This window comes from Macaca fascicularis, chromosome 15, assembly GCF_037993035.2.
Source record: "Macaca fascicularis isolate 582-1 chromosome 15, T2T-MFA8v1.1".
Classification (NCBI taxonomy): Eukaryota; Metazoa; Chordata; class Mammalia; order Primates; family Cercopithecidae; genus Macaca; species Macaca fascicularis.
In genome coordinates, this window is record NC_088389.1 from 90,605,645 (window position 1) to 90,624,602 (window position 18,958).

Below are 18,958 nucleotides of genomic sequence, written 5' to 3' on the forward strand. Positions count from 1 at the left end.
CATTCCCCCTATAACTCCCAACATAAGTGGCCTTGAGATCTTTGGGGAGCACAACTGTTCAAACAAACCAAAAAATGAAAACAACTATTATATTAAAATAGCCAACTAATTGTATAAACCCATGCTGCTGTGCACAAAATTGGGTAATATGGTCTATACAGAACTGTCATTGGCAAGTAGCCATTATGTGTTACTTCTAAATAGTAAGTACATATGTAAGAGTTGGAAAACACAGTACAAAAGGCTGTCACAGGATAGCTTAGAATGAATTTCAAATACACAAAAGTCAAAGATGGCTTTTATGAATTGGGTTGCAGCCACTTGTGAGCTAGGAGGCATTCTATTTCTTTAAATTTTGTTTTTATATCTCTGGCCTATTCCAGTATATGTTTGTTTTATCACACCTTTGGAGGAGAAATTTATTTAACTAGTTCTGAGGTTCTAGGGTAAAAGTAATTGTTGCTGTATATCCTACCTGTAATGTATCTTAGCTATTCATTCCACAAATACATTTTAAAATTCACTATATGCTAAACACAGAATATACAACATCAGATAAATCACAACCCCATAGCAGTGTTCTCAAGTGATTCCATTTTTTTCTAGAGGTCTAATATATAAGATCATCAATGCAATGATTTTTTTCTAATATTTAACTTAGAATAGTCTCTACTTTTACAAGATAAAACTAATATACATTTAAAAATACTAATCTTTGAAAGTAATCTTTTAGTTTAGAAAGATACTAAACTCTAAAATTCTAGATTGTGTTTATTTGTTCTAGTCTTTCTAATTTTATCACATGTGAGAGACAAATACACGTGACACTTTAGATTATAAATACTTTCTAAGACACCTGAGCACCATGGGTATAAGTAGTAATGATCATCCTGTGTGTCTTCTTTAATTAGACACCTATATTTAGTATGGTACATTGCTACCTTACCTGCAAGGACTAATGATATTAATGGCAAGGGGTTGTTGGTATATATACTGTGCCTAAAAGGCACATGTGGATAGTCGTGTTTTTTAGTGAGATAGTTGTACTAAATACATTTGGTATGAAATGGAGTACAGGAGTTTTTCAACTGATTATTAGGCATTTTCTGAGTTCCGACAAAGACTGGGAGAAAACATTACTCTTTCTTATTTCATTTTGGATGTAGAATTTTTATCTCTTTCTGAATCAGAAGATGAGATTTGAAACGCATTGACTGAACATTAGCAAGTTTATTTATGTTTCAATTTAGAAATTCATCTGTTCCCTCCACCTGCATCTGAAACTAAATATGGGAAAAGAAACAGACTTAATAAACAAACTTTCTGTTAAATGACAAGCAAAGCAATGATGAAAGTCTAAAATACGTCTATGTTTAGGATGCAAAGTAAAAATAATAGGAAGAAATATAGTGTGTTTAAAATTAGGTTAGACATTGTCATATTTGATTAAAAGAATTACTGTTATCACTGAAACTCAACTAATCTGACTTCTTAAAATGAAGATGATTTATCTTAACAATTTCCCTTATAGTGTTTCTTAAATGATGTTGTAATATCAGTCACACAACAATTGTGAAACTAAGCTATTCATTCATAATTTGTTTTTTTCTTTTGAATCTACTTATGTACTGGGTTTCCTGAATGGTCAAGTTTCTATTATATGAAATGCAAAAAGGGAGAAACATATGCAGCTATGCTCTTTTTTGTTATCTCTGCCAGAAAAGTAAATCAGGTTTCAAAATGCATAGATGGACATGTTATATAGTAAATAGGAGAGCAGAAATAGATTTATTTGTATAAATTGGACAGTTGCTTCAGTTTTATACGTCACTATCAAAAAAGGCACAGTTACCATCAAGGAGAATGCAGATATTCCTTGGAGGCTAAGATTGTCTTCGATCCGGGATGTTCTTATACAAGTCACAAAGTAGAGGCAAGAGAAGGCAAAACATCTAGCATTCTTTTAGTGATAACTGTGCATCAGGTGCTTTACGCTTAATACTTTGGGATCTATACAGATGTGTCAGCATTTTCAAAGGGCAATGAGGAATTAATGCATTCATCTAGTTAATTTGGTGCCAAAAACTGGTACCTTGTTTACCTTGTTATCCATAGAAAGGATGCAGTTGCCGGGCGCGGTGGCTCAAGCCTGTAATCCCAGCACTTTGGGAGGCCGAGATGGGCGGATCACGAGGTCAGGAGATCGAGACCATCCTGGCTAACACGGTGAAACCCCGTCTCTACTAAAAAATATAAAAAACTAGCTGGGCGAGGTGGCGGGAGGCTGAGGCAAGAGAATGGCGGGAACCCGGGAGGCAGAGCTTGCAGTGAGCTGAGATCCGGCCACAGCACTCCAGCCTGGGCGACAGAGCGAGACTCCGTCTCAAAAAAAAAAAAAAAAAAAAAAAGAAAGGATGCAGCTGTGAATTAATTTTTCCTAACTAATTAACTAAAACACTAATTTATTAACACTGTAAATTAGTGTTTAATGCTGCACATTGATTGTATTTGCTAGATAATTTTGTCTGTTACCTATACTCAATAATATACTCTTTAATGTTGCCATACTCTTTAATGTTTCTAGGTGTGCACAACCTATTTTAATATTTTGTTTAATGAGATGGGGTCTTGCTGTGTTGCCCAGACTAGACTCAAACTCCAGGACTCAAGACGTCTTCCAGCCTCAGCCTTCTGAGTAGAGTAGGTAGGATTACAGGCACATGCCACCTCACCAGGATCCTCTTTAATTATTAAATATCATAGTCCATAAGTGATTTGCAGATCAAGTGATTTCTTATAAATCATTGTAATTACATTTTACCAATTCAGTCAACATTGTCTATTTAAACAAAGCAGTTTAATAAATTTCTAATAACATTTTCTTGCCCCAAACTGCCTGGAAATTCTTTAACACTCTTTGCTTTTTCAAATAACATCAGAAATTCTAATCTGTGAATTGTATTTGTAAAGTGATTTCCAATCACACACTCTATACTTAAGAACATCAACTATATAGAATTCAGAGATGTGAGGAAATAAAAAAAGAACATCACGTATAAATCTGTCCATCTCTTTATTATTCACTTTATCTGATGTAGGAGATAAATAGCTAAAAATGAAAATATTAGGATTAAGACATATCACTGATCTTATTCCTCTAGAACATTGTCTTTGGAAACTAGAAAGGTCTTTCTTCTGCGTTGAGTAATATTCAGGAAAATGTTTGGCATATTAAAAAGCAGTGTATAGTGTTGGGTGTGGTGACTCATGCCTGTAATCTCAGCACTTTGGGAAGCTAAGGCAGGTGGATCACTTAAAGTCATGAGTTTGAGACCAGCCTGGCCAGCATGGCGAAACCCTGCCTCTACTAAAAATACAAAAATTAACCAAGCATGGTGACACATGCCTGTAATCCCAGCTACTTAGGAGGCTGAGGCAGGAGAATTGCTTGAACCTGGGAGACAGAGGTTGCAGTGAGCCAAGATCATGCCACTGCACTTCAGCCTGGACGACAGAGCCATGACCCTGCCACAAAAAAAGTAAAAATAACAATGAAAAATTAATATAAAATTTAAAAAAGGAAGTACATAGTTAAAAAAATCTAGTTATTTAAATTTTCAATCTTAAAGTTGTATGTTCTTTTTTGAACTCTTATTTGGAACGATCTCTCAAAAATAATCTTTTCTACAGTCACACACTAAAATAGTAAAACAGCTTATCTGAATTCTAGAGAGTACATCATGTTGCCCTACTGAGTTAAAAAAAGAATTAAGTATTTTTGGTTTTGTTGTTGTTTTTCATCATTTTTAATCCATGTTAGATTAGGATAATTCTAATATACTTCTGGGAGTAAACGGTTTCCTCAGTGAAATAAACTAATTCATCTTTAGTACTGTGATATAATTGAGAGTAAATTATCAAAAGTTTACCTCAAATATTTACCCACTTCCCATGAATTAATGATTTACTATGAGTATAGTTTATCCTTTTTGCTTCCCTACATATCAGTTCTAATAATATATATTATCACTTTAAGTAATTTTCTGTATTTGTTATATAGTATGTTAGAGTCAAAATTTCAAATGAAACCATTAGACAACAGGTAAAGCTGATGCATTTTATCACTTATCTGAAGCCAGAATTTTAACTTTGTACAAAAATATGTGACTGAAACACTTTTTGATGTCTTCAATGAGTGTGGTATGTTTATGCATTTTCTATGTCTTTTCTACTACTAAAGGTGGGACACTCCCACATCCATTCATTTGTTAATACTAAGAGTCTTGAAAAGTCTTTATTTCAATCCTTCACACTCTAACATTCGCCTAGATCAGAGGTGCTCTTATAGAGAGAAACTCAATACGAGTTGATAACTAATTGGATAAAGAGAGATAAGAGAAAATGAGGACACAAACCTGACACTGGGTTGACATTAATAGGGAAAGGGAACACAGAGCAAACAGACCCAAGTTGCCTGACCGGCTGGAGCTAACCAGGGGCAGCCAGAAAGCTAACACCCTGTTCTCTGACTTCCAGATTTTGTTCACCACTAGACTTTCCACTCCTTCCTCACATTTCAATTTCTGAAACATCATAGGATTCAACTGAACTCATGCTCTTCTCTTTGAAGAAAGTATTCATTATGCCAATTGCAGGCTTTTACTAATTGTGCAAAATATAGCCCTTCCCATCTATGCAAACATGGTCTTTTCCAAATGGGCATATATTAATTTACCATTTTCAAACAGAGAAGAGAGAGACAATGAATGAGAATTTTAAAAGGCATAATTGCAGAATACACAGTGAATTGTAGATTGTTCTTCTAAACCTCAGAAAGGACTTGAGAATATCTCAGAGCCAACCACACTAGGAACCAAATGAGCCTACTGAAGGGGAGATATGTGAAAAGATAGCGTTTCTTTGGAAGTTAAGGTCATTGAAAGTTCAATTCCCTGTAAAAAGAATGGTTAGTCTGACCCATGGTTTGACTAGTGAAGTAACTGGTCTATTCCTTCTATATAATTAAATTTTTGTTAGTTGTTTTAAAAACACACAAAACCAGGATGAATCTTTTTTTGTGTGGTTTCTCTTTGATGAGTTTCTAAAGGGAATATTTTGAGGTTTTTCTTTTGGTGGGATGAGGGAAAGTGAAACACAGAGCAACTAGTATTGTGTGGTGTTTTGCATATTTGAATTATATTTTTCTTCTGGGTAAAAAGGTTGAATTTTGCAGAATGATTAAAGGACTTTGCTTTAAGATAATGACTTCAGCATTATTGAAAAAGGTTACTCCCATATCAGGATATAATTTTACTCAATGACTGTAATCTGATGTTCAAATTGATGATCACTCTCTTGTTTGGAGTTTAGAATTACAAATAGAGTTCAACAGTACTACACAGGTTGTTCCCAGACTTCCGTGCATTGTGTTTCAAGAGAATAGTTGAAAGGCAAGTGTGAAACCTTCAAAGAATCTTCTCCAGCTTAAGTAGAGAGAAAGCATCTTATGGTGGATGGGCCCTCAGCCTCCAGGTCCAGAAAGAATGTGTGGACCCCGAGGCTGTCCTCTCTCCCTGCTACCTGTTTGACCCTGAGAAAGTTATTTGACTTCTCTATACCTCAGTTTCCTCATCTACAGAACTGTAATCATAATGGCAACTACTTCTGGGGTCTTTGCGAAGATAAATGAGTTAGTAAGTACCAAGCACAAAGAAAACATAGTAAATGTTATCTAAGTATTAGTTGTAACTACTGGATATATTTATATTTTAATTCTGAATTTTTATCGAGAATACAATGCGAACCTCTAATCCGTCTCCTACATATAGCTTATTTTTTCAGTTACCTAGTTTGAGATAAAGTTCTAGTTGATTAAATACAAAAGATTAGAACTTTCAAACCATCCAGTTAAAGACTAAATAAATGCAAAGTGTTTTATATTAGTAAGTATCTGCTTGAGACTTTCCCGTTGTTCTTTAAATCACTCACGATAGGATTTTTTTTCTTCTATTGGGTCACTTTTTCTGAGTAAGCAAAGCCTTTGAGTTGAAGATCTGTTGTTAGCATTAGAAAGGTTTAGTCACAAGCTGAGGTCGGAAGGAGGAGTCAAGTGCCCAGTGTGCAGGCTGGGAAGCAATGTAAAATGGTTTGGCATCTTGGTAAAATTTTAGATGCTCTATAGGGTTCATCCAATATCTTTCTTTCAAGGGGCTTTTTGATTGGCTGGAGACACAAAAAGTATGATGAAGTAGCATTTCTGTTTGTGAATTCTGTGATAATTTATGAATTTCGTATCATGTATAAAAGCGTATTAATCAACTTTTAGTTGAATAAATCTGGCTTGCTTTATTTCTAACTTGCAAAATTCTCCACAATGGAGACTGAAGAAAGCCTGGCTAGGATTTCAGCTTGGGAAGGTAAAACTTAAAATTGAGTGCTGGGAAGGCAAGGGTATCCCACAGAAGATTATTTGGGTGGACAGAGCTAAGTAGACATAACTATGAGTCAAGCTCAGGAAAACCAGACACTAACAACAACAGACCCAGAAGAAGTAATTGGGTCCATTAAGAACAAAGGAGCTTATTTCAAATTGTTTTGAATAATTAATATTTGGGTAACCTCAGCTTAGCTTTATAGTAAAAAAGATGCATGGTCAGGGTGGACTGACCGAAAATAAAGGGTTGAAGTGAAAGTCAACTTTTACATTCCTCAGGGTCTACATTGCTTTTTCTCCATTTTGGCCATTTCACTCTTCCTTAAGAGCACAGCAGCAACAGAAGCCTGAGAACAGAGAGGCAAAGCAACTGTGTCTGTCACCAGCAATTAGGGTCTTACTCATTCATGATACCTTTGCCTTATTAAGATGGATAATTGAAATTTGATTTTCCTCAACCAGTTTTGTGTGTTTCTTGAAATACAAAAGATCTTAGTATACCTCACCAACTTTCAGTTGTTATTCTTTACTGAGTTTACTGCTCTCAGCATTCTGACAGGCTCCAAAAATAATGACCTGTGTTGTGTTTTGTTAAGCGTTCAGTCAGACAGATAGATACAGATGGATGAGTGCTGTGTTGCACAAAGACAAGTCAGCATTATTTAATCAATGTTTGTTTGATCCGTGTAAAACGAGTATAAATGTAAGCTGCATCCCATCTGTTTTATCACCCATGTGAAGCCAACCTCATTTTTAAAACTTGATTTCTTATGTAATTGCCCCAGAATGACACAGGATGATAAGTTGGGAAGAAATATCATTTGGGCTGGTGAGATAAAGGATAGTGATGTGTAGGTGTGTTTCTTAAGTTGGGCTTCTTCCTTTTGCAGTGGCATTCTGGATAGTTAAATAGCATCATGGCTTAGTCATTACCGGCTGTTAATTGTCAGTTGAGCTTTGGAATCACACAGACCGGGTTTGAGGGTAACTGTATGAATCTAACTGTGTGAGCTTAACCAAATTACTTAAGTACCGGGTAGCACAGAGCCTGTCACAAAGAAGACCCTCAGTAAGAATAATTAAATTAATCTTTCTTTACTTCAATTTTATCACGTGCCAAATGGAAAAAACAATACCTACCTTACAACAGTTGCGAAAATCAAGCATAATTCTTCATGTAAAGCATAATAACCTAGCACGTATTATTATAATTATCCTGTTATTTGTTGGTCTTCATCCCATGGGCCACACTTTAAACCTAAGCGTATTATCTAACATATATGGCACACAACGCATGTTTCTATTACTCGTTTTTAAAGTCTTCAACGTAGGTATCAAATAAGTTCTTCAGAAGGCTGAAAACGTGTCAAGAGTGGAAATGGATAGGAGTTAACAGTGTCTTTCAGTTAATAGATGCAATTTCATTGCTATAAGTAAATGCGTGCCATCTTATACATCTGTGAGTGATCTTAGTCTAAGTAAAACAAGGATATCAGAGGGAGTGATATCTTCTACCAAAAGCACTGTACATATATCAGTGAGCTTAGTCACTTCTTGGGATGTTTAAATCAAGTGTAAGAAGCTTATGTATCCAATAATGTTCATCAGTGTAAAGTGGAATAGCAGTGGTACTTATAATTCCATGATCACATACTTAATCACTAAGCCATATGATAATGAGTGTTAAGTATTATAATTTTGGTATACTGTACAATGAAGTTTCCATAATTTGTTCTCTAACTCCCATGTTATATATAGGAATTACTCTGTGATTTCTCTTTATGAACTTTCTCAAAAACATTTATTCATCAGTTCTACTCATTTGCCTAAATAACATCTGTAGAACCATTTACTGAGCCAGGTATAGTGTTGATGCAAAGATGACTAAAGCTGCATAGGTAGGAATTTAGAATTTAGGCTGTAGGTCACACAGAGCCAGTGGAAGTTATTAAATAGGGAGCCAACCTGTCCAGAGCTATGCTTTAGAAAGACAACTTTGGCAGCAATATGAAGAGTGGATTGGAATAAGAGATTAGAGAAGGGATTTCAATCAGACAACAGATACCAATGTTCTGGATGTAGGAAGTAGCAGTGAGATTGCAAATTTGAGAGATTTTTAAGGCAGGCCCTCATCACCTAGTGGAGCTGCTCTGTGTGGACATGGTTCAAGGTTGACTTGAAGGCTTCCACCAGGGCATCTGAATGCTTCAGTATCTTCGGCTCATAGCATGCTTGGGGAGAATTAATTTCTGCAAGGGAGATGAAAAATTTCCCTGGAAGAGCAAACTAGAAAGTCCCTTAATTACATTAGTTTTCAGGCTCTAAGGTATGGATAATTATTAATATTTTCCTGAATACTGCTCAGTGATTGACTATTTTATGTATAGATTAACACAGGCTAAGAAAGGAAAACAGTTTAATAATCCTTAGTAAATTCGAGGCTGAAATCTATACCGCTGAGAATTTTAGAATGCTTGGAGGCTGTTCAAGACTATTAACAGACTTGACTCTTTACACTTGTGGTTTTAATGTTGTGCTGCATTGCTGAATTCTGTGCCTTTTGACAGAAAGTTTGCACATCTTTAATATTTTGATAGCTGTTGGGGATATGTTTTACTCCCAAATTCTAGATATACGCATAAAGGCATGAAAAATATCCAGCATCAAAAATAACTGCTAAAAATTCTGTTAACATAATATAGTATCTTTTAAAAAAAAAATATTACCTGGGTATAAACCTGTTTTATCATTCTTGAAAACTTGATTTTTATCATTTAAAATCATGTTTGTGTAATTAATAAACTTATGTTTCCATATACCAATGAAATTATAAATCTTAAATATTATCAGCATCCTAGGATGAAAGAAAAACTATTTTGATTTCTATAACATTTCAGGAAATAAATTCCCCTAGAGTTTTATGATCAAACCTGAATTTGGTCTTGAAATGATGATTCTACTTAAATATTTTTAAATTATGTACTTTATATCTGTTTGATATTTATTTTAGATTGTTGAATAATTTTGGTTGAAATGCACCATCAAAGAAAGGGATAAAATCAGAAAAAAAAAACTAATATTAAAATCAGGAATAAAAAGAAGCAAACTATAAACATAGTAACACATAATAATACATAGAAAAGATATAATGATGAATAGAAAAACAATTTATCTGCAGTGGGTTATATGTTATTAATCTAAGATGAGTATTAACTTTAACTGACCTCCCTTCTTTACTGTTCGTGCTAGCTATTTGAATTGTACAATTTGCCTTGGTCGTAGTGTGTTACAGAGAAACAGACAAAACGTTAAGTTGCCATTAAGTTGTAAACATTAGGTAAAGAATGAACAGTAAAGCCTGTGTCCATTGAAGCCAGTGAAAGACCAGTCAACTTAAAGACTCAGCTTAGGTCCAGATAGGAAAGAATAGGGAAGAATAATCAATATAAAATAAAGTTTACAGAACCGGAAGGAATATTGAACCAAGATAACTGGTAAACTACAGCAGCAGAGAGGGAAATGGAAAAGTGAAAAATAAGAACCTGCCTTTCCAATATTAACAGAACATCTATATTGATTTCATTTTTCATTTGAATCAATGTTGGTGACTATCACTGTTTCTGCAATGATTAATCATTTTTTTGTTATGCTGGTTATATTAGTGTTCAGCTTCACAGTTAGGATCATCTTGATGAAGTATGGCTTTAGAATTTTCCTGTTAAATCATGTTTATTACTAGTGATAAATGCCTATAATCTGGTGGTTTTCAGTATTGATTTTATGTGTATGTGTTGTTTTTCTTTTAAAGTCAATTGACCCTGGCCAGCAGTTCACATGGGAACATTCAAACTTGGAAGTAAACAAACCAAAGAATAGATATGCGAATGTAATCGCATATGATCATTCCCGGGTTCTCCTATCAGCTATAGAAGGTAAGGAAATGCAGACATCACTGATACTTTTATTTTCATGGATTTGAGTATGTGCATGAGAATATTGTTTTAGTGAGGTTATTAACCATCTATGAAAGTAATTAAGATGGCTGTGCCTGGTGGCTCATGCCTGTAATCCCAGCATTTTGGGAGGCCAAGGCAGGTGGATCGCCTGAGGTCAGGAGTTCGAGACCAGCCTGGCCAACATGGTGAAACCCCGTCTCTACTAAAAATACATAAACTAACTGGGCATAATGGCGGGTGCCTGTCATCCCAGCTACTCAGGACGCTGAGGCAGAAGAATTGCTTGAACCCAGGAGGCGGGGGTTGCAGTGAGCCAAGGTCATGTCACTTTACTCCAGCCCCAGCCTGGGCAACAGAGCAAGACTGTCTCAAAAAAAAAAAAAAAAAAGGAAAAAAGAAAGTAATTAAGATTCAAACATAGCTTTTTCCCACTTTTTCTTTCTCACACAAATAAATTATACGTAGGCACACAATATCCCTGATACCATATGACAGAAGTGCATCTCTCATTACCTTCTTGCCTTTACCCTAAAGATTGATAATGTAGTTGATGTTTTATATGGGAAGCAAATTGAGGTTGCCCATTTTACTGATGGTTTTTGGTTGTTATGCATGAACAGGTGATTGTCAGAGAGGCCCACAAAGTAAATGGTTATTTTAAAAGGGCAGAGGGAATTGTTTGTTTGTAAATAAATCTGGATATCCGATGGGGACTGTCTACAAGTTCAGAGTTGATAATGTGGTGATTAATATAAATTAAGTACGTTGGAAATGTCTAATTTCTCTAATTTGTGGACTGCTTGGTAATCTGTCTCTTAGAATTTCAGTAAGGAGTACTTTCCAGAGGGAATGATTGTTCCTAAAAGGTGAGGGTTACTCCTCAAATCTATCCAGCTTCATTAAGGATTCATGAGGGATCATTTTTCCAGTGATAAATCCCTTTTGTGTGGCATATTAAAACAACTAGAAGTTCATCTTCAACACATAGTATTTTCATTAGTTATTGTGGCTACAGTAGCACATTGGATTGGAAAGTCCTTAGAAAATAGTTTAGGAGGCCACTTAAATCTTTCCCTCTAACAGTCAACCTGGATCACCCTTGGTACATGCCATGTTCACCCTCGTTAGTGCCCAGAAGAGTTTTATGGCCTCTTCATACTTGAAGGTTCACTGTTTACTTTCTTGAAGATATTGTAGAAAACAAATAAATTATACTAGCTTCAGACCCGGTTATTTTAAGGACTTTACAGTTGAAAGATGTTCATCTGTAGTTGTTTGAGTACCTTTCCCTTTTTTCTGCCTCAGAAATCTCTGATGACCACCGCTTTATTTTTTAACTCTGACCACATCTCCTACCTGCTTCCTCTATGTCCAAAATTTATATGAAACTGCTTGAAAGCCTTCTCAGGAAGCACCATATGCTATTCAGACATTTGTTTCCAGTTTTTTGGGAAGAAAAACTATCTTTCAACATTTGAACAATCCTATACCTGTGGCCCTCCTTACCTCAACATGGCATTGTTTTGCATAGATATATTTTGTAGAATTCTCATAATAAATTTACTTTGGATGGTGGAAAATACTATAATCCCTTTTTTAGGCACCCAAAAATACTAGGTGTTCAAGAGTTAGCTTTTTTCCACACTGAAAACAATGATTTAAATTTATTAAAATTTTACCAATACTAGATCAGGCATAGTAATGTCAAGTGGGTAATTGCTTCTTTTCAAATTCTGTTTAAAAACTGTAATTAATATATATGAATGATTACCTTACATTTATCTCTATGTTTTCCATTTTAAAATGTGAAAAAATATACAGTTTTTGTGGGGGGTCTCAAGTCTCTTAAATCATCTCCATAATAAATGAAAAACTAAACCAAGTCAAAAATAGCAGAGAGAAATCCTTTTTCCATTAGCAAAAGCAAGGTAAATTATTGAAATAAAATAAAGGAATGTAAGTTGAGAATCTATTTGGCATGATCTTGCCTGGAGAACTTGCCAGTCTGCCTTTGCTGTATTGTAGCATTGTTTCCACTAAGAATTAGGTCATTCAATAACTACCACTTCCCTGTACTTTTACTCACTTTGTCATTATTTTTCTTAACCTGTTATTTTCCACATCTTAACAGTAAAGTTTGTTGAGGGATAAAAAATATACCTCCTTGTATCTTTATTCTGATGGTTGGAAACTAAGCACATTTCATTCCTATGCTGGTTTTATATTATAAAAGCAAAAGCACTTGAGTCACACGAAAACCTGCCTTTTTATAGCGCTGTGTTCACAAATACATCCTAAATCTAGAGCTGACCTAAAAACCAAATGTCTTTCAATGTTAAGTGTTATGCAAAAGGTTAGAAGCATTTAATTGAAGTTTATGAGCTATAGAGAGCTTTCATCTAAATTACAACCGTGAACAGCATTTTATCTTAAACTAAGTGCTAACGAGCAGGTATTCATGAGGGCAGTCAATCATCCTGTATCTTAAACACAGAAGAGAAAATACTGGCAACTGGAACGACAGAAGCACTAATTGAGGCTTCTCCTCTAAAGACAGCTTTGATAATACAGGGCCAGCTTTTAGTATATTGAAATATTAAGTGATTTCATGCACAATTTATACAACTTAATGTGCTTGTTTTGCGTTCCAACCAATGTTACTAACTTAAGTGACTTTGGTTGAGAGTTTTAATTTGGGTGTTTTTGTTCTATTCTCAGTGGTGCTACTTACTCCTTACATTATTTTGCAAAGTGATCTGACAGACATTAGAACAACAAAAACTGGAAGTGGCCACAGTGATTGATGTTGTCTTTATATTTGTTTAATAGAGCAAGTGTATACCCTACTTCCACTGAGAGAATAACGGGGTAAAATTAAAAGAATCAGGAATTAGTGTGGGCACTAATGTGCTTACGGAACTTTTTGAAAATAGTGGTTCTTGGTGACATCTTTCCAAATCACGGTCATTTTATTTAGGCTAGGAAAAATGCAGAATAAATACAAAGGAGTCCTAATTACAAAATGGTTTCAATTGTTTAATTATAGGGTAAGCAGTATGGAAACAGAATTGAATTTTTGACAAATCCAATTACCATTGGCATCCCTTCTATGTTTAAGCAGTTCTTAAGAGAAAATAGTAATTCCTGAAGAAGAGGGCAATAGGATTTATTTTAATGAGTTAAGATAAATATTTTCTACAAAAAACTAGCTAGTATGATGGTGTGTTCCTATGGTCCCAGCTGCTCAGGAGGCTGAGGTGGGAGGGTTGCTTGAGCCTGGGAGGTGGAAGCTGCAGTGAGCTGAGATCATCCCACTGCACTCCAGCTTGGGTGACAGAACCAGACCCCATCTGGGGAAAAAAAAAAAAAAGTAAACATTTTCAAATAAAGACCAAATGGAAGCTAATACTTGGATATGCATAAGCAGAATGTATAATATATGCTTAAACTTGTAGAATCCAAAGTTGTTCACAGGGTGAACTCTATATATATATAGTCTTTGTTGTTCTTTGTTGTTGAATTGAAATATATATATAAATATATATATATATATATATATTTTTTTTTTTTTTTTTTTGAGACAGAACCTTGCTCTGTTGCCCAGGCTGAAGTGCAGTGGCGCGGTCTGGGTTCACTGCAAGCTCCGCCTCCCGGGTTCACGCCATTCTCCTGCCTCAGCCTCCCGAGTAGCTGGGACTACAGGCACCCACCACTGCGCCTGGCTAATTTTTTGTGTTTTTAGTAGAGATGGGGTTTCACCGTGGTCTCGATCTCCTGACCTCATGATCCCCCCTCCTCAGCCTCCCAAAGTGCTGGGATTACAGGCGTGAGCCACCGCGTCTGGCCCCAGAAAGTATATTTTTATTAGGAAAAGAAAATGGACAAACCACAAGATGTAGAACAAGGAAATCTGAGGTTGGGTCACTAACCACCTAGGTAACCCTGACTTCTTTGAATATCAGTTTTCTCAGCGGTAATCTCTTTCATTTCTGACTTCTAAGAGTTATCTCTATGTAGTTTCCTTATCAGTTGTTTTATTTGCTGTACACAAGAGTCTAATGAAGCAGCAGTATAAGCATTTTGCTAGATATATAGGTATTCACATTTATAGATGAGAAAACTGAAGCTCAGACAGGATTGGCCCAGAGTCACACAGTATATAAATAATATAACTCACTAGAATCCAGCTCTTCTGATTCCTGGTCTGGGGCTTCCACTTGCCCACATCACTCATAATACTTTCCTACTGATGCAGGATGTGACAGTGTCTTAAGTTACTTAGCATGGGTGAAAAAGCTTAATCTTATCTTTTTGCCTAAAAATCTATTTTATCTTTTGGCGTTAGCGTTATGGATAACACAAATATTAGGTTTTAGAACTTCATTTCCTATTTCCTATCTCATTTCCTATTTTATGACATGACTAACCTGAGACGGGGACACAATATGGGAATCATCAAATGCATCATTCAAATGGATCAGAGTCATAAGATTGCAGAACAAATGTCAAGTACATGTAAACCTAACGATAATACAGGTGATCTGCTTACCTCAAATATTGTTTTATGTATCTTTAATTTCTTATTAACCAAGGAGTATCAATTAGTGGCAGGTTATTATAATGCCTTGTAATTAGCAAAAATTAATTATTGCAGTCCTGTATAAAAAAGAGGTTGTTGTTCTAAAGTATAATTAATCTTCACTGCTGCAAGTACTATGTTTCCATTAGTAGGGTTATAATTAGCATTTTGTTTTAAAAGCCATATTGACATGGATTTTTAGAAAAGTGTTAGCCAAGTCTAAATATAAAGCAAAATTAAAATACTGCTTTTCAATTCAGCAACAAAGACAAGACATTATAATAGATATGATTATCTGGTTATCGATTACATGTCAAGCACCATGTTATGGAGGCCCAACCCCAAAAGCTAGTTGTCATGATCTGAATTTACGGATGAGGAAATGGAAGCATTTAAAAAGTCAGCAAACTTAAGTGTGATCAATAGATAATAAGTGACAAATTCAAAATACTAATATATGTCAGTCTCAAGGCAGCTGTTCTTCCCATTAGTCCATGCAGGCCCAGAGCAGCTTTTGAAATCATTATAACCCTGCCTATGTACATCAAACCTAATTCAAAACTGATGCCTTTTTGGCTGGGAAGATTGTGTAAGAATTTTGAAGTACACATTTTGAAACACATGATAGAAATCTTAGAACTAGAGGTCTTCAGTTGTGTTCATAGACTCCAGTCAAGATGAATTTTTCCAAAGAATGACATAGAAATGATTTTCAGGTGTGTTTTTTTATTTGTTTGTTTGTTTAATCTCACTTTTTAAGGTATATTGGGAAGAATTCTGAATAAAGAGACAGAAAACTGAAAACTAAATTTCGGTTTAAACAGCAATGTGACCTTAAGCTTTTCACTTAATGCAGTTAACATTAACTCTTTGGGGAAGCTGGATCCTTTTGACAATTTCATGAACATTTTAAACCCCACTTGAAAACATAGAGCACTTACATACTTTATTTGTATGCTAATTTCAGAAAGTTCATGGATATACAATCTCTTTGCCAGTCCATTCTCCAGTTTAGGAGGAACCTATGACTTAGTGTCTTTCGTTGTTTTCTTATAAAACAAGGATGTGTAAGACCATTTCTGCCATCTCCAAAATTCTGAACATTGATTCTAAATCCTGAGATCAAAAGATAATATAAGTAGGCAAAAAAATCTTAGACAATATAAGATTATCTTCTTCAAGAAAGAAAAAAAGAAAAAAAGCTAGTGGGCTTATTCTAAATAGGATTATTGCCTACTATGTGACTTTCGCCATAACAGATTTAAATGGTTTTATCCATGAGAAGGTTAGAAGTGATGAAGAATAAACCTCGTATGTAATATGCATTCTTTAACACTAGTGCTTATTAATCTGATTTTTTAAAAAAGCTTAGTAAAATAGGGATCCATGTCTTAGTCCATTTGTGCTGCTATAACAAAATACCACAGACTGGGTAATTTATAAACGATAGAAATTTATTCCTCATAGTTCTAGGGTCTGGGAAGTCTAAGATCAAGGTGTCAGCAGGCTCGCTTTCTGGTGAGGGCCCGGTCTGTCTGCTTCCGAGATGGTGCCCTGTTTTGCTGCATTCCCTGAGGGAAAGAATGCTGTGTCCTTACATTGCCAAAAAGATAGAAAAAGGGCAAACTTAATCTTTCAAGCTTTTTTATAAGGATCCTAATCCCACCCATGAGGGCTCTGCCCTGACAACTTAAGCATTTCCTAAGTCCCCACCTCTCAGTACTATCACATTGGTGATTAAGTTTAACATATGGATTTATGGGAACACATTCTGATCAGAGCAGTGCATTAATTTTTTCTTATAGAAAGGGTCATATATTTAAAGTTTCAAAACATAAATATATTTATTCACTTCATCTCTTTAATAAGTACCTTCTTAGGAGGGCCTATATGCTGCTCAAGAACCTCTTTCCTAATAGCGCATCCTAAGGTCTGCTTGCTTCTGCAGAGCTTGCTTGGACAAGTTGCTGAGCCTTGGTTTCCTCATCTGTATAATGGGATTATTAATAGTACCTACTTCCTACAATTACTAGGAGGATTAAATAAACTAACATATGTAAAGCACCTGGAAGAGTGCCTGGCACCAAGAAAATGTATAATAAATATTGGGAATTGTTAAGATTATCTTTAGTGTTATGCATTTTATTACTACTACAGATAGGCCCTTTTAACTGCAGATGAAATTTCTTTGGTGTGTGATCTATGGAAAAATTAATAATATCCAAATGAGAAAACTGCATATATTTGAAGTTTTCTGTGATGCAAAAGAAAACACTGGTGCTTGATAAATGGAAACCAGACCCATAATAGCATTACAAATTTCAACAGGGGCAAGAATCTATTCTTTTAAATGGAAATTCAAATATATATCATCTGCTGTTTGATTTGCAAAACAGGAACAATTCAAAAAAATCCAAGCATAAATAATATAGATGATGTTACAATAACTTGATTATTTGTGAGATGGGCAATTTTACCTTTGAGATGAGAAAGCTGCTAACATGGAATCACAGCCCATAAGATAAATCCAGTGAAAAATAAATAAATAAAGACAAGAAACTACTGCTATTCCTTCTGTAATGTTATCCACCATTTGCCACCACACTAGTGCTCTGTGTTTCAGTTGTGCCTTAGCCTCTTCTGCAGAGTGTTCTGTGGATAAGTCTATAGCAATTCATTTAAAACAGCAGTCAGCACATGTTAGCATATTCTCCAATGTCACATTGTACCCATGCTGTAAAATATCTTTTTCTTTTATTTTTTTGGGCAGGGGGCCTATCTGGTAACCGGATGTATTTTCAACAAGTAAAACAAAACCAAATAAACCTAGGAAAATATGTTAATACAATCTATCCAACATTTTCTAATGGAATGTTAGTTATAGTGAATATAAATGTTCCATTTGAAGTTCTAACATCAAAACAATTACAATTATTTCACCCAATAAGGAAGTCCTTTGATAGCTGCTGTGTGCTGCTCCCCATATTACCTCAATAAATATGATCTCTTTTTCTCCCTCTGAATTTCTCTCCCCCTCTTCCCTGACACTAGTGAATAGTTTATTGGCACCTCATGTTTGTTTTATCTTGCTCTTGAAATTCTATTTAAGGTACTAAAGGAAATTTATTAGAATGTATAGCCCATCCCTTAAGAAACTCATATAAAAAAAAAAAAAAAATCCCGGCCGGGCGCGGTGGCTCAAGCCTGTAATCCCAGCACTTTGGGAGGCCGAGACGGGCGGATCACGAGATCAGGAGATCGAGACCATCCTGGCTAACACGGTGAAACCCCGTGTCTACTAAAAAAAAAAAAAATACAAAAAACTAGCCGGGCGAGGTAGCGGGCGCCTGTAGTCCCAGCTACTCGGGAGGCTGAGGCAGGAGAATGGCGGGAACCCGGGAGGCAGAGCTTGCAGTGAGCTGAGATCCGGCCACAGCACTCCAGCCTGGGCGACAGAGCGAGACTCCGTCTCAAAAAAAAAAAAAAAAAAAATCCCATCCAATTATTGGTTGAGTTCATTTTTCTCACACTCTTCATCAATCATTGATTTAGGCTGATGGCATGGTTTCTGTAGCATTTTCACTTTTTCTGTTCTCAAGTTAGTTGTTTACAACTGTGATGAAGTTTAATCATTTTATTTCAGGGTACTTTAAAAAAAATACATAAAAGCATTTCTTTTTCTTTTTTTTTTTTTTTTTTTTTTTTTGAGGAGCAGTGAATAGACAAGTTTTTATAGCTTAATTTGTTTTAAATAGAAAGGTAGATAGCACTTGGCCTGGGAAACCTGGAACAGTTTCACAGGATGCTTGCAGTCTTTCTAAGAGCTATCTAATTACAGCTGTGTAAATGGCATCTTTCTCTTACATGTAGCCAAGCAAGTGCTGTTATATCTCTTACTCTCTAACTCCTACCTTAGACTATACCTGCTGATGTTTCTTACCTGGAAAAGAGAAAAAGCATTGTTAAGGGACGGCTGGCTGTGTTGTTTTT

General features: G+C 35.4%; 1 protein-coding gene across 50 annotated transcripts in view; it reads left to right on the plus strand.

Moving 5' to 3' along the window:
• Positions 1 to 18,958, plus strand: part of PTPRD (protein tyrosine phosphatase receptor type D) — a 545,821-nt gene that overhangs the window by 447,104 nt on the left and 79,759 nt on the right. For all 50 annotated transcript variants that reach the window (XM_074017470.1, XM_074017474.1, XM_074017485.1 and 47 more), the window contains one exon: positions 10,242 to 10,365. In XM_074017470.1, coding sequence (XP_073873571.1) covers positions 10,242 to 10,365 — 124 coding nt within the window. The remainder of the gene's footprint in view (positions 1 to 10,241; positions 10,366 to 18,958) is intronic.